The sequence below is a fragment of the Astyanax mexicanus genome, chromosome 16 (genome assembly GCF_023375975.1).
Source record: "Astyanax mexicanus isolate ESR-SI-001 chromosome 16, AstMex3_surface, whole genome shotgun sequence".
Lineage (NCBI taxonomy): Eukaryota > Metazoa > Chordata > Actinopteri > Characiformes > Acestrorhamphidae > Astyanax > Astyanax mexicanus.
Genome location: NC_064423.1, coordinates 16933479 through 16948886, shown reverse-complemented (window position 1 = coordinate 16948886; position 15408 = coordinate 16933479). Strand labels below are relative to the sequence as shown.

The following is a 15408-nucleotide window of genomic DNA, read 5'->3' as shown; positions in this document are numbered from 1 at the left end:
ACCCCTCTTATTGTCTATCTGAGATGATCCGAGCTAAGGTGTTGCTAACAGTGACCTGCAGTAACGATGATCTGGTCAGACTGTAGTTCATATTGAGTCTGAGGTACTTTAAACATGTATGATGTCCATTTAATGTATTTAAAGTATGAATGAACCGAATTAAGCGAATTTTGATAAGGATGCACAATTAAATTAGAATCACACAGTCATTGGCTTTTTACTGATGTAAATATTTGCTCAGGGCTGCTTTGTTATAAGCAGTGTAAACAATACGGCAGTATGCCAAATGTCAGTATTGCCAATATTGCCAAGAAAGGTTGTGATATTATATTAGGCTCATATCACCGACCCCTAGTGACGATATTTGGGCCATAAGTGGTTTTAACACTTTGGGGCCCTGATAGCAAATTTACTCTGGTCCTTATCCGACACAGACCAGTGACATACATTTTCTAATAATCTCTAAAATTTTAAATATGTGTTGGTTTTCTTATCTTTCTACAATCCCTCAAAACAGTTTACATACAGCAACAGAAGACTTCCCAAGTCTCCTGGAAGTTGCAGAATTCTACCGCATATCAATAATGGCTCCCTGATGCCAGTATCCCTGATGGGACTAAATGACTGCAAAAGACGTGTTGAATTGATTATATATATATATATATATATATATATATATATATATATATATATATATATATATATATATATATATATATATATAATCCGAGGGTACCTCCCTGAAATATTTTTTTGTTATTTGGGATGTCTGCTACAGTACAAAAGCAAACACAGTTATTTTATACCAAGTATAAGTATCAATCCCAACATTGCCACTTAAAGTACATGTGAAAATGTGCAGGAAAAAATGGGTGATGACTCAGCAGCCAAGTCACGCGGTAATTGGCAGTTTCCCTTCACCCAAAAATATAGAGCAAAAAATAAATATAAATAAATGAATAAAGCTATAAAGTTTTTTTTTTTTTTGGTGTGGGGTAAATGTCATTGCTAATATCCAAATTTACATAACATAAATTGTTAGAGTAATTATGTTTAAATTAGTAACTGTTTCTAATAACAAATATATAAATGAATCAAGTAGTTCCAGCCACAGTGGATGAATAATTTGCAATTTGGCTAAAGCACAAACTGAGGAAAAAGTGGAGAAACAGAAATTCACCCATGAAGCAGCTGTTTTCTAGATAAGCATATATAACTATATTTATCAAGAATAGTGAATTTTGTTAAAGAAACCCATATGTAGCTAGCTGCATTAAACTAGGCTAAATGTCAGAGCTTATACTAAGCTAGTGTTAGTGCTAGCTAGCTAGCTAGCTGCAGCACAAAACAGCAGGTAAGGGAAAAGCACAGAAGAACTGCTCAAACACTTATTTAAGAGGTGTTCTGTGTGAAATGTACTGTTTAAAACAGTTTATTGAATTGTCAATTTAATTATTCCTTGCCCTTTTTCCTGGTTTAACTGGACCAGTTAGCTAAATGATTTTCTAGTTTAGGACACACTAGGGCTGTGCGATATGGATACAAAAATAAAATCTCAATGTTTTTTTCTGAATGGCGATATACAATATATATCTCAGCATGTATTCTTCCCATAAGATAATAGTAAACAAAAACACACTTCTGAGACAAAACTAGCTAGCTACATGTTCCACATTTATATCCACATATTTTTCTAATTCAGATGAAACAGTGTTAGGTTGTTCTAATGTCTCCACAATCTCCTGACCTAAAACCGAACTGAGATGGTGATTGTGGATCATTAAAGCTAAATTTGACTACTTAGAAGTATCTAAAATATAAAATATATTCTGTAAACACTTTTTGTTTACAAAATAATATTGTATGTGTTCCTGTATAGGTTTAATTTTTTAAATCTTAATATTACAATGTAAAAAAAATCATAAAAATAAAGAAAACACACTGAATGAGAAGAGGCATGTTCAAAATCTGGTACTGTACATTAGCTGATCAACTACAGAGTATAGCTCATTGTATATACAGCTCTGGGGGAAAAAAATAAGAGACCACTTTGTTGTTTTTTATTTTTTTTATTTTACCAAACTGAAAACATCTGGAATGTAATCAAGAAGAAGATGGATGATCACAAGCCATCAAACCTAGCTGAACTGCTTGACTTTTTGCGCCAGGAGTGGCATAAATTTATTCAAAAGCAGTGTGTAAGACTGGCGGAAGAGAACATGCCTGAAAGATGCCTGAAGATGCATGAAAATTGTGATTAAAAAACAGGGTTATTCCACCAAATGTTGATTTCTGAACTCTTCAAACTTTATGAATATGAACTTGTTTTCTTTTTATTATTCGAGGGCTGAAAGCTCTGCTTTCTTTTTTGTTATTACAGCCATTTCTCAATTTCCGCAAATAAATGCTCTAAACAACAATATTTTATTTGGGAGAAATTGTCTAGTTTATATAATAAAACAACAATGTTCATTTTACTCAAACACATACTATAAATAGCAAAATCAGATAAGCTTATTCAGAAACTAAATTGGTCTCTTCATTTTTTCTAGAGCTGTAGTTATATGTATGTGTTTGACCTGCTGTCTCGAGGCCCGGCGGGGTTGTGTTGTTAACTGCTGCCACCTACAGGCAGCCTGAGGGACAGCAGGCCAGACTGTCTGTATTCCGGTCATCTACAGCTAAAATGATTAAATACGAGCACACATGGGGCCATGGGGTAGAGTTTTATCTGTAAATAAAATATTGAACTGTTATTAAATTATATTTCTTAATCAGACACAGTTTACACAACTCTAGCTAACCTAGCGCTAACTCGATTTCTCTGTGCTCCTCCAGCAGTCCTAGCCCTATACCTCTATCCCCGCGGGCCGGTGTTGATTAGTGATGTCTGGAGCGCAATGGCGGCGCGCTTAGCGGTAATGAGGATGGAGAAGTTTCTCGTGTAAAAAGTGAAGATGTCTGTTTTAAGGCTCTCCGGGTTTCTGAGGAAACTGCCTGCAGAAGCGCGGAGAAGCTCTGCTCTGCTCCTCACCGCCGACAGCTGCGGCTCCTGCTCCAGACTGAGGAGCTCGGACAGGATCCCAGGTAAGTTACAGCTGATCTGTCCTTCAGCACGAACTCCAGCCAATCACCTCTAATTACCTTAATTATCACAAATTCAGCCAAAACACAGCAATAATAATAAAGATTAATAATTGTCAATAACAATCAAATAATAAGCGATTTTCAGAAAACTCTTTTTTTTTATTAAGGTCAGTGCTGTGGTGTTTATATCTCCAGCCCAAACAGAACAGTATATTTAGCTGTTACTTAACCCTGAGGCTAACCTGATGTTACACTGATGTTATTCTAATGTTAAACTGATGTTAGCTAAACTAGCGTTGCATTGGCGTCACACTGATGCTACATTGCTAGTTAGCTAGCTAGCATTACCGGCAGGTTTATATATATATATAGTGGTTAGATCCTTCATTGCCCACGTGGTTGTGCTGAATGTCTGATGTTTTAATAAGGGCGTTGAGGGCTGAGGTATGAGCTGCTGGTTAACTAAGCTAATATAGTTACAGTACCAGTGCCAGAACACTTGTTCACAGCGTGATTTTTTTCCTTATTGTAAATTTAATATGAAAGACATGGAATAATAATATGAATGAGCTATCCAGGATGAGATGCAAAATTATGTTGTAAACTAAAAAAAGGCTTAAGCGAACCAGAATATGCTTTATATTTTTAATTCTTTTAAGTAGCCACATTTAGATTTGATGACAGATTTGCACTCTTGATATTTTAATCTCAGTGTCTTCATGAGGTAGAGTCACCTTGAATAGTTTTCTCAGTGTCTTGAAGGAGTTCCTGGAGGTGCTGAACAATATTTGCTGCTTTTCATTCATGCTGAGAAGTTTCAGCTTATCCACAAATCACCAAATCATCTCAGTTGTTCAGTTTTAGGTCAGGGGATTGTGGAGGACAAACATTTTGTTTTTGTTTGCTACATAATTAAAAATGTGTTCCTTAATTTGTTTTGATGTCATTAATATTAATGTTTTATAAGGGGCAGATGTAGTAATGATGGTGTACAGTAGTTTTAACAAGATCATAACTTTGTTTTTGAAGTTAGCTTCTTTAACAGTTCAGCTAAATTAACATGAATGAACTTTGGAACAGTTTAAAAAAAACTGCTGATTGCTTTTTTTTTATTTTTTTTATTTTTTTATTTTTTTAATAATCTCTCTCAGGATGGATGTACTATCGAAGACACTACGCTGCAATCCCAAAGAAAAGTGACAGAAGCAAACAGCTGTGGGAACGCTCTCAATTAATAGATGGTAACTACTACAATTCTCTCCCCACCTCAGAGAATCAAATGTTTATATAATATATGAATAGATCTGCAAATATATGCTGTAGTCTGATACATGTTCACTAAGTACATCATGATATTATTACATATTCATGAAAATATCTTGATTGGTTTTCACAGCCAGGAGAATTCTGATATGATTTTTTTTTTTTTGCATAATTGAGTTTGCATAATTGAGTTCATTAACAGCTCATATCAGAGTCATTAATAGTGTTTAATATGGTTAAATTGGGTGTATATTAGGGATGTCCCTGATCTGATCACACAATCACACAGTTTTCAAAGGATTGCAATCGGGTGGAAAAGATCAGGAACACTGATTACAAAACTATCAAAATAATAATGTTACATTGTCCACTGTAACTGCACAAACGCATTGAGAATGTTAGTGCTCTCTCTCTCTTTCTCTTTCTTTCTCTCACAAACACGTACGCATTCACGCTCCTTCGCTCTTTCATATAACGTTTGGACTTTTATAACTTCATTCTTTTTTTTTTAATTACACTGCCGTAGTGTCGTATCGAGACTCTGTATTGGCAGATACTCAAAATTAAATCACTCCGTCTCGGAGGCAAAAAAGTGTAGATTTCTTTACAGTGGTGGTGATGGGACCTGGGGCCTATTACGAACACCACCCGAAATACAATATAAGTCTGACTCCACAAGTAAATTACTTCTTAACAATTAATTATGCTGAATTGATAATATTTCAGCGTAACATTAATTTAATAACGTGTCTAATGATACATTTTGACATTAGGAAGAAAATATACAGCAGTGCTTCAGCGTCAGTGCCAGTATGAACTACTTTGAATTGTCCATTACAGTGCGGATTCCAAATTTCCCCAGTCCTATTTCCACACCCTCAGTTGCCAAGTATTGAACACGGTAGCAAGCAAACACCAGGTGCTGCAGAAGCTGGCTCTAACTGCCGTATTTCTTCTAAATAGTTAGCTAAGCTCCAAATTACGTTAACTTCTGTAAAACTGAGCAGTGAACTGTGAGCAGGGATCTGTGAACTCTGATAACTCTAGATCCAGAATGTGTTTCAAAGCAGTTGCCTTGTTTTTGGAATAACAGACTTAGCTTTGGGTATATAGCTTATACATAACGTAAGACTCTTTATTTGCAGTAGTAGGACAATAATTGTGTTAAGATGGATGTGTGTCGGCTAGTATAGTAATGATGTTTGTTTATATATATATATATATATATATATATATATATATATATCAGTGCTTCACATTTTGACTATAATGCAGCTGTTCTGTTTATTTTTATTATTACAGTCCTCGAGGCTCGGATCCAGCAGCTACAATCTGACGTCATTTTAGATGTCAAACATTCAAAGGTGGAATTTCTCAAACTACCACACAAAGAGAAAAGACCCCCAGCTGGTAAAAGTAAAAAAGTGCAACCAGGAGAGAAGGCGGAACCACCAAAAGCTAAACAGTCCAGTAAAAAAGGAGCTGCTCAGACCAGTCCGTCCTCTCAAAAAACTCACGGAAGCCGCTGGAGTGAGAAGCTTGACCGTGAGAAGTCGGACAGGACTAAAAAATACACGCGGCTTCAGAAGAAATTTCCCAAACAAGTAGTAAATGAAACAGTCGAAGCAAAGAGCGACACGAAGCAGCAAACAGCAAAACGCAGCAAGGGCAAGAAGATGCTCCCTGGAACATCAACGAAGATCATTTTTCCAGTCAAGAAGAGCACTCCAGCTGTAAGTAAGGAAACAGTGGAGACAGCAGCTGCTGAAAAGCTTTCTGGAGAAGCAGACGTGGCTGAATTTAAAGAGTTGTATCAGATTATTGACCAGTGCAGTCTGGTCGAGACTGAGAGTGTAAAAAAACGTGATGACTCTGAAACTCAGCTGAGCGCGTGCTGCTACTTGGAGGCGTGTGTGTACACTGGGGATGTGGAGCGAGCTCAGCGCTTCCTGCTTTTACACCACCGAAACCTTTCCAAACGCAGTGTTCTCACTGTCAGATTCTACAACACCCTGATGAAAATGTGGGCCAAGAAGGTGAGTGTACATTTTCACAGTTTTAGGACTGGGTATTGTAGTAATATATTGTAATATATTTCTTTTGACATTAGAATATGTTTATTGTTTAGTATCACACTCTCTGACACAGGGGTAGGCAAAGGGGGCCAGAGTCTGATAGCAGAGCTACATAAACGTGATTCAAATCCACAAGCTCCCATTCATAGTGGCAGCACATTAGACCCTGTCTTCCTTATTTCGCTCTCTTTTCCTCACGTTGCCTGTTTTCTGTATCCCTTGTTTCTAATAAATGATAAAATAAAAAATACAATGCCACAAATGCGCACAGAAAGCAGACAGTGAGGTAAACATGTCAAAGTGCTCTAAAGTCTGGCTCTACTTTGACAGATTCATCCACACTTTCTTGGCTGATGTCTCTCTCTCTCTCTCTCTCTCTCCCTATTTTTTTTCTCTCTCTCTATCTCCCCCTAGCCTGAGATAATATATACAGTAAAAAGGCTGTAGTCTGCCTGATTCTACACTGTTATTACTGTCCCCTCACAATAAAACAGCAGATAATATCAGCATTTAAATAAATAATTATTATTTTAATTCATTTTTAGGTGATTGACACCACTAATATCAATATAAATGAAGTTTACAATCTGATGCTGCTTCTTTTGTTTACAATGACATAACCATTAAAGAAATATGTGCACTTTTTGATATTTGCTCTTAAGTAACAAAGTAAAAAAAAAAGCCTTAAATGTGTAGTTTAAATGTAGTTATTAAATTGAGCAATCAATTATTAGCCTTTAAGAAGTGCAGGCTTGTACAATTAAGCAATAATACACAAGAGGGAGTGACAATATTACACGTTATAGCACGAACCTTGAGTGTAATATTGCGATTATACCACAGTTCCATTATCGCTGTTTACTGGAAGATTTTAAGAGGATGAAAAAACACGATCTGTCATTTATTAACACTCCGAGTTAAAATAGTTCCATTGCTGTTTGTAGCTGCGCTGTTTGGCTTGTAAGTGCTGCATCGTTGCTAGGTGACCTGTATGTGGCGGAGTAATACACGAAGAGCTTCGGTTACAGTGCATTACCAACTGCACTCACATAACGCCTCTATATAACTTTTTTTTTGTTGTTATCGACACACAATTATAGAAATTATTGTGAATTTATTTCCATTGGGGCTATAATTTGTTTTTCTTCTTTGTGTTTTAGGGAGCTCTTCCTCAAATAAGCAAGCTGTTTGTTATGTTGGCGGAGGCTGAACTGAAACCTGATGCAGGGTCTTACTCCGCTGTCCTGGAGTGTATGGGTCGAATGCCTGAGAGCTCCACAAACCTTATTGAGAGGTAAATGTTACGAGCTTTAATGTCTAAATGAAAATTTTTGTATTAATCATTATTCACAGGTTTAATATTGCATTGCATACACTAATGTTGTTGTTGTTATTATTATTATTATTATTATTATTATTATTATTATTATAAGTGTGTTTAGTGTTGCAGAATTTTAAAATTCTTTTATCACAGTATTTTTGCTGGCAGTGTCCGTACAGAACATTTATTTTAACCATAAAAATTCACAATAGATTCTGACTGCAGAGCTCTACTGTGAGGCTGTCAGCAGTCTGGAACTCACCTCCAGTGTGGAGACAGAAATGACGTGTGTGTCCAAATATGTTTAAATATATAATTACTTCAGTACCTACATATATACATATATTTAACTAACTAACGATTATCAATCTGACTTGTTGTACATGAATACAGTAATGTTTTGCTGCGTTATCAATTAGCATTAGCACGTTTAGCTGCCGTTGTGCTCAAAAGTGCACCTGGAAAGAAAAATTAAAATATGGATAAGGCTTTATTTGAATAATAATGTTCAGAGTTTGCATTTATTTTGTTTAATTAATATTATCATTATCATTAGCTAACTTGCTGGTTTTGTGTAATTTAATTTAGTAATTATCTAACTATACACTTTGTAAAAAATATTGTTTTAAAACAATAGGCTAACTCGATCTCATTGTTTTAATCTGATTTTGTCAACAATGACTTTAAAGCTCTGCACCAGAACATCAGTAAATAGCTTTCTTAGTTCAAAAATTCAGTTATCCTATGTTAAAATCCTTGGTTTTATGTGATATTGATTGGAGTTGTGAATAGCATTGTATTTTCTATAGTATTTTGGATAATTTACCGACATTAATATGTCATCCCTTTGAAATTCCAAGCAGTTTTGAGATGCAAATCTTAAAAGATTTTCAAACAGCAACATAGGTACGCATTTCTGATTCTGTAAAGAGTCGAGGAAAAGAAAGCATAGAATAAAAATGACACCTCACATAATGTCAAAGTAGAAGTAGAAATCAGTTTTAGAAAATTCCTTTTATTCCAAAGGAATGATCAATTGGATTTGTAGTTTGTAAAAGTGGTTTGTAATGTTTGTCTTATGGCATTTTATATGGGCTGTAGTTTCGTTTACTTAAAAATAAAATGTGCATATACATGTGCACAACCACAATATGTCTATTTAGCTGTCAAGAAGGAAAAAATAAAAGGATACTTTATTTAAACAATAACGTGAACTATTTCCAAGAATTCTTAGTAAAACAACGTTAAACCAATAAAAGAATAAACACAGACCGATCTTCCATCAGCTAATTCTTTTAAAAAGACCTCCACGTGGTGTGTGCATCATTTCTGTTATGTCTGCACTAAAATGAGACCTTGTTTGAACGAAATCCTAATTCTAATTTTACACAATGAAGGAAAAAGGGAAGGAGGAAAAAACATTAACTTTCAGATTTTGTTTCTTAAATATATCCTGTTTTGATTTAGAGCTCACCTCTAGGGGTCAGTGTTTCTCTTTTCAAGATTCTAGCATGTTGGCACAAACTTGATTATAGACCTTCAACATTGCCGTATGTAGGAATGTTTGACGTGTTCTTCCGAGCTCTCTCCCTCTCAATGCCCAAACATAGCAGTGCTGATTGTTGTTCTGGATCGGTGTGGAGTGTTGGCTCTGGTAACACGTGTTCTTTGCTTGACTTGTGGTTTATTTTATTTCACACTCTGCTATTCTGCTCAAGCAGGAGAAAGTTTTTCAAAGAATGAGATTCTTTCGTCAAAGTAATACACCTTTGTATACTCAAAATGTGGATATTAAAAATTATCAGACAGCTAATATAAGTGGGACATTGGGGAAGGTGGACAAAGTAGATTTGTGTATTTTTTATTTCAAGAATTTACACATTGAACCCATCACATTTTTGTTCTTTCACCACAGTGTTCATCAATAAGTGTGGATATCTATGCTTCAGCATATAAGCTCATACTACTGCACCTTACTGAAAGTGGTGTAATGTGGTGTTTGAGTTCTCCATTCTCCATTCCATTCAGGTCAGTGATCCCGGGAGTTGCTGAGAAGCTGTTAAGCTTCTTGGCACAGTCAGCTTTGCCATCAAGCCGCCGGCGCTCAGAGGGAGCAAAATTGGCCCTGCTATCTGAGTGGGTAGATGGCGCTCTTTCCCCACATCACTCCTAATATGATGTCCGCAGCACAGGGCGTCTGTGAGCTGATGTACCGGAACCGAGCCTCTGCACTTTCCTCCGAGTTCGCTGGCTACTCGGCAATGCTGCATCAGTAGCAGCTCGAAAAGAAGCGGTGGCTGACTTCACATGTATCGAAGGAAGCATGTGCTAGTCTTTGCCCTCCTGGTGTTTTGGGGCACTACTAGTGATAGGGGGAGTCCCAATGAGTGGGTTGGGTAATTGGGGAGAAAATGGGAAACATTATATGAAAGGTGATATGAGGCTGTTAGCTAGTGAGCTAATGCAGAAGAGGTGATGCTGAAAGAGGCCGGTAGCCGGCATGCTAACCTTGAAAAAGGTTGTTAGCTAGTGGGCAAACGGTTGCAATGTTGGACAAAGCCGGTAGCAAGTGTGCTAACACAGTAGCAGGGCTGAATAAGGCCGGTAGCCAGTGTCCTACCACTGCTGTTATGAAATTGGACAAGACTGATGGTCCCACCTATGCAGTCATTGGTCCGACCCCGGCTAGATGTAACCCAGCCCTTTTACGATAACCACACCTTTTTGAATAGAGCTAAATAACGTTTTAAAAAACGAATTCTGTGGGGAAATAAAAATTTGACAATATAAGCAGAGGTTACACTAGCTGTTGCATTTGAATAATGAAGGTAGAATTACAGTATATTGAAAAAAAAAAAAAACGTGAAAGTTGTCTGTTTTGCCATTGGAACCTATGGGGATGGGTGGGGTTACACAGCTTTCTGCAACCGAACAGCAGTGGGCACCCGACCTGTGGTGGCTTCACTTTTGATGCTCTGTCCAGCTATACACAGTCTATGGGTCACACAGCAAACTAGACCTATCAAAATAATTACACATATGGACAAAAATGTTGGTACCCCTCGGGTAGAAGAGAAAAATCCACAATGGTCGCAGAAATAACTTGAATCTGACAAAAGTAATAATAAAGAAAAATGCTATTAAAATAAATGAACAAATGCAAATTATGTCATTTTCTCTCTATAAACATAGAGCTGATGTGCCTTGGCAAAAAGTTAAATTTTTGTCTCATCTGTGCATTTTTGTCTCATCTCCCAGAAGCTTTATGGCTTTTTTATGTTTTGTTTTCTACAATGGTGTCCTTCTTGGTCGTCTCCCATTAATTCCACAGGCTCAAACAGTGATGGATGGTTCGGTCTGACACTGATGTTCCTTGAGCTTCAAGTTCACCTCTAATCTCTTTAGAAGTTTTTCTGGGCTCTTTTGTTACCATTAATATTATCCGTCTCTTCGATTTGTCATCAATTTTCCTCCTGCGGCCACGTCCAGGCAGGTTGGCCACAGTCCTGGGAATCTTAAATTTCTGAATAATATGTGCAACTGTGGTCACAGAAACATCAAGCTGCTTGAAGTTGGTCTTATAACCTTTACCTTTAACTTGCTTGTCTATAATTATTATCTTTGTAATCCCTTTAGACAGAGTTGTTTTTCCTTCATTTCCTCTGGTCCATGTTAAGTGTGGTTCACACCATTTTACCAAACAGCACAATGACTACCTGGAGCCTTATATATAGAGGGTTTGTACGGTCAATGAAAAACCTCAAAGTTATGGAGTCTGAAAATAGCAATTTCCAGGCCTGGATAAGTTTTGAAAAAAAAAAATACCCAGAAAGTTTTGGAAAAGTCATGGAAATTTGGTCTACAAATGTTTGTGTTTCTATTTTTCAATGGAGAAAATCTACAGAGTTAATTCAGTAATTTAGCTCTACATAATGGAGCTCTCATGATGTGACACACATTTTATTACTAAAAATTGTGTGTCAGAATTATTTTAAATAATTTTATTTGTTTATTTTCATAGAATTTTTATTAATACTTTTGTGAGATTTAAGTCATTTCTGTGACCACCCAACCCCCCAGATTTTTCACACATAAACAATAATACAAAAAAAAAATACCCATAAAGCTTCACCATAAATCACCCTCACCCTTCACCCTCAGCTCTTCTCCACCACCACCACAGATCAGCTGCTCATCGTCCATCTTATTCTCCACTACAGTTTACATCCAAGCCATTAGTGGCACGCTATTATACTCCTGAATATATAAAACCTATGTGGATGTATAAAAGACTTTTTGAATTTTAATTTAAAAGCTGTTTGACCAGTGGTGGGATGGTCCCCCCTTAAATGTGAGTCTTGGTCCTCCCAAGGTTTCTTCCTCCTCCTGCAGCTCTGAGGGAGTTTTTCCTTGCCTCCGCGCTCACTGGGGGTTCTGTATTCTGTATTTTCTGTATTTAATGTTTTGCCTGATTCTTTGTCCTGTAATCATGTTTCTGTAAAGCTGCTTTGTGCCAACACCTGTTGTAAAAAGCGCTATACAAATAAATTTGATTTGATTTGATTTGATTTGATTTGATAAATAGTAGACACCATATGGTGGCATAATTTCTGGGACTGCAAAATGTCTAAAAAAGTAGTTATCATGCAAGACCTACTGCAAACGAAGGATTGCCTCTGAATAACAGCGGTTAGACTTCATAAAGAGAACATAAGTGCTTCAGGACTCGTATTCGGATCATATCAGGCTGCTGCTTCAATGGCGATGAAGTCAGCTGTGATTCTATCTGAGCCACTGGCAGACAGGGCAGACTGAAGGAATGCCCTGCTTTCCAGTGCCCCTCCCTGTCTCCCTGTGTCGCCTTGTGTTCTGCTGAACGCCACTAGAGGGCACTGGGGCACCACCATGTGTCTGCTCTGCTCCAGCAGGCACTTTGGAAACTATCAGTCCCTCCCAGCTCTCATAGACACGCCTCCTGATGGCCTGGTCTCTGCATTGAGTGGAGCACAAAGAATCAGTGTTAGGTCTTTAGAAGAGTTTAGTAGAGTTATGAGTCCTTAAAGTGGCAGTCCAAATTGTTTTGTTTCTAAACTGAAAGCAGAAGCAATTTTTGAGTGGAGAAAAGACAAAATATTGTGTTTAATGGTACCAGTGAGCTGGAACAACGATTCCTGCTAAGCCTAATGTATTCATTTTAAAAATTGGGCTGTCTGGCCGCTTTTCGAAAGAGTTCTTCTGGCCACGTCACATGTTTTTATGTACTTACAGGCGTTGGACAATAAAACCGAAACACTTGTCATTTTAGTGTGGGAGGTTTCATTGGTCAATTGGGGCAGCCTGGTGGCCAATCTTCATTAATTGCACATTGCACCAGTAAGAGCAGAGTGTGAAGGTTCAATTAGCAGGGTAAGAGCACAGTTCTGCTTAAAATATTGCAATACACACAACATTATGGGTGGCATACCAGAGTTCAAAGAGGACAAATTATTGGTGCACATCTTTCTGGCGCATCTGTGACCGAGACAGCAAGTCTTTGTGATGTATCAAGAGCCACGGTATCCAGGGTAATGTCAGCGTACCACCAAGAAGGACTAACAACTTCCAACAGGATTAACTGTGGATGCTATAAGAGGAAGCTGTCTGAAAGGGATGTTCGGGTGCTAACCTGGATTGTATCCAAAAAACATAAAACCACAGCTGATCAAATCACGGCAGAATTTAATGTGCACCTCAACTCTTTTGTTTCCACCAGAACTGTCCAACACCACAATAAATGATTGTGGTCTGAAACCAGGTGTTTTAGTTTCATTGTTCAACCCCTGTACATCATCACATGTACAGCCTCTAAATGTACAGCCTCTCTCTGGCTCAGTTTTACTGAACGTGAGCGGCTGGTGGAGCAAAGGAGACTTCAGAAAGGGAAACTCGGAGCTCAGTAGCTCATTCACCCATAGCTCTGAAGCCAAAAGGGAACGTGATGGAGTCCATTCTAAAACCAGAAAGGAGACCGCATCACACCCGCCCAGTTTAAAATGATTCTTCTGCATGCTCGGTGCAATTACCCATTCTCACCAGAGAGGGCCCTAAATCTCCCAAACCCCAAAACTTACGGACCTAAGCTTTAAATGTCGGTGTGATTGACAGAAATTCACTGACTGAGATACTCTGATATTGTAATTGTGGGCTGATATCTACGGTACTGTGAAAAAGGCAGAAAACGATTGTGTTTTGAAGCCCCATATATGCCACCTTTTAGATCAGTGCTACATATACCGAGCTACACATACAGAAGTAGTGTGTAACACGTGCAATACAACATGCCAGATGTATCTGCAAATAATTCTACCATAGAAGTTCCTTATGGTGTCCTGCTATAACCCATTGCCTGCCTGCAGTCTTTATTTCTATGCGTGAATCAGCAGACCACACTCAACCAACTGCTTCAGCGATTTCTTGAGTATGACGCAATAAGGGAGCCCTGCAGACAGTTTGACAGTTTTTCACTGTTCTCCATTGTCAGCTGTGAGTGGACTGTGAATATCCTTTCCCTCGCACTCCTTATCAGTATTCAACTGCGGTCAAAATATAGTGTTAATTCTTCATGCTGTTTTTCACTTCAGCAACACTCGCTACTACTCTCCAACAGTCCTGCCCATCAGCTTCCCTCACCTGCTTTTTTTTTTTTTTGCTCTCCAGACCTTGAGGTTTTGAATGAATGTGTAATACATACACAAATAAGAATCACAAATAAGATCTTAGTTGAAATCTTCCTGTTAGCTTCATGCTTTTTCTTCTCCTGGAACTGGAGGTCAGCCTTTGTACCCTAGGGTCTTGCCAGAGTAAGATAGCGATCCCTTAAGCACACTCGCCATTAAAACACTTTTTCCATCTGCAGTGCGTAATAATACTAAATGTGTTCTTCCTCTAAAATCCACTTTTTCTGGTTCTTTGTGAAATACAATGGGTCTCTCTGAGTTGTATATGCATGCTGCATATTAAATCCTTCCTCAGCCTCCATTGTCTGCAGTAGCTAGTTATAGAAAATATTAAGAAAAACGAGTCGGTCAGGAAAAGCGCTCTGTCTACATCAACTCGTGCATTAGTATTCAAGGCCTCGCCCGCCTTAGCTCGCAACTGCCCACAGGCAGTGCTGAAGTCACGCAGCGACAGGATCTAACCGCACTTGGAACAGCATGGCAGTTCGTTCCTGTGTTATTTGTGCAAATAACACATCAGTGTTAAATGCTTTGCCCAGTAATTCAGAGCTAAGGAACAAATAGTAAGAATTTGTCCATGGAACACCACCAGCGAACTACAATTGACCTAGCTAGGTGTCTGTTTAAAACAGTTCTGTTTACCCTAGTTACTTAGCCAGCTAGCTATCTTGTGTAAGCAGAGGTGGGTAGTCCATATCTAAGTAACTAGGTGTGTAAGGAACTAGATTTACATAGGATCTCCGGTGGATTTCGTGTTTAACAGAGACTCTAAGACTAGGTCAGTGGCTGAACTGCACAAAGCAGGGCGTGTTACACATGTTGTAAAGTAACATTTATGATATTGCAAGGACTATTCTTAGTGTAAAATGTCCTTGTTTTACTTGTTGTCCTTCTTGCTGCCGTCTGGTGTCGCACTGCTGTTAGCAAATGAGGCAATATGTATACA

General features: G+C 37.9%; 1 protein-coding gene across 1 annotated transcript in view; it reads left to right on the top strand.

Annotated features, from left to right (window-relative positions):
• Positions 1 to 2856: 2856 nt before the first annotated feature.
• Positions 2857 to 15408, top strand: part of polrmt (polymerase (RNA) mitochondrial (DNA directed)) — a 65411-nt gene continuing 52859 nt past the window's right edge. The window contains exons 1-4 of the mRNA XM_022669667.2: positions 2857 to 3087; positions 4239 to 4328; positions 5653 to 6386; positions 7586 to 7719. Of these exons, the coding sequence (XP_022525388.2) occupies positions 2958 to 3087; positions 4239 to 4328; positions 5653 to 6386; positions 7586 to 7719 (1088 nt within the window). The 5' untranslated portion in view covers positions 2857 to 2957. The remainder of the gene's footprint in view (positions 3088 to 4238; positions 4329 to 5652; positions 6387 to 7585; positions 7720 to 15408) is intronic.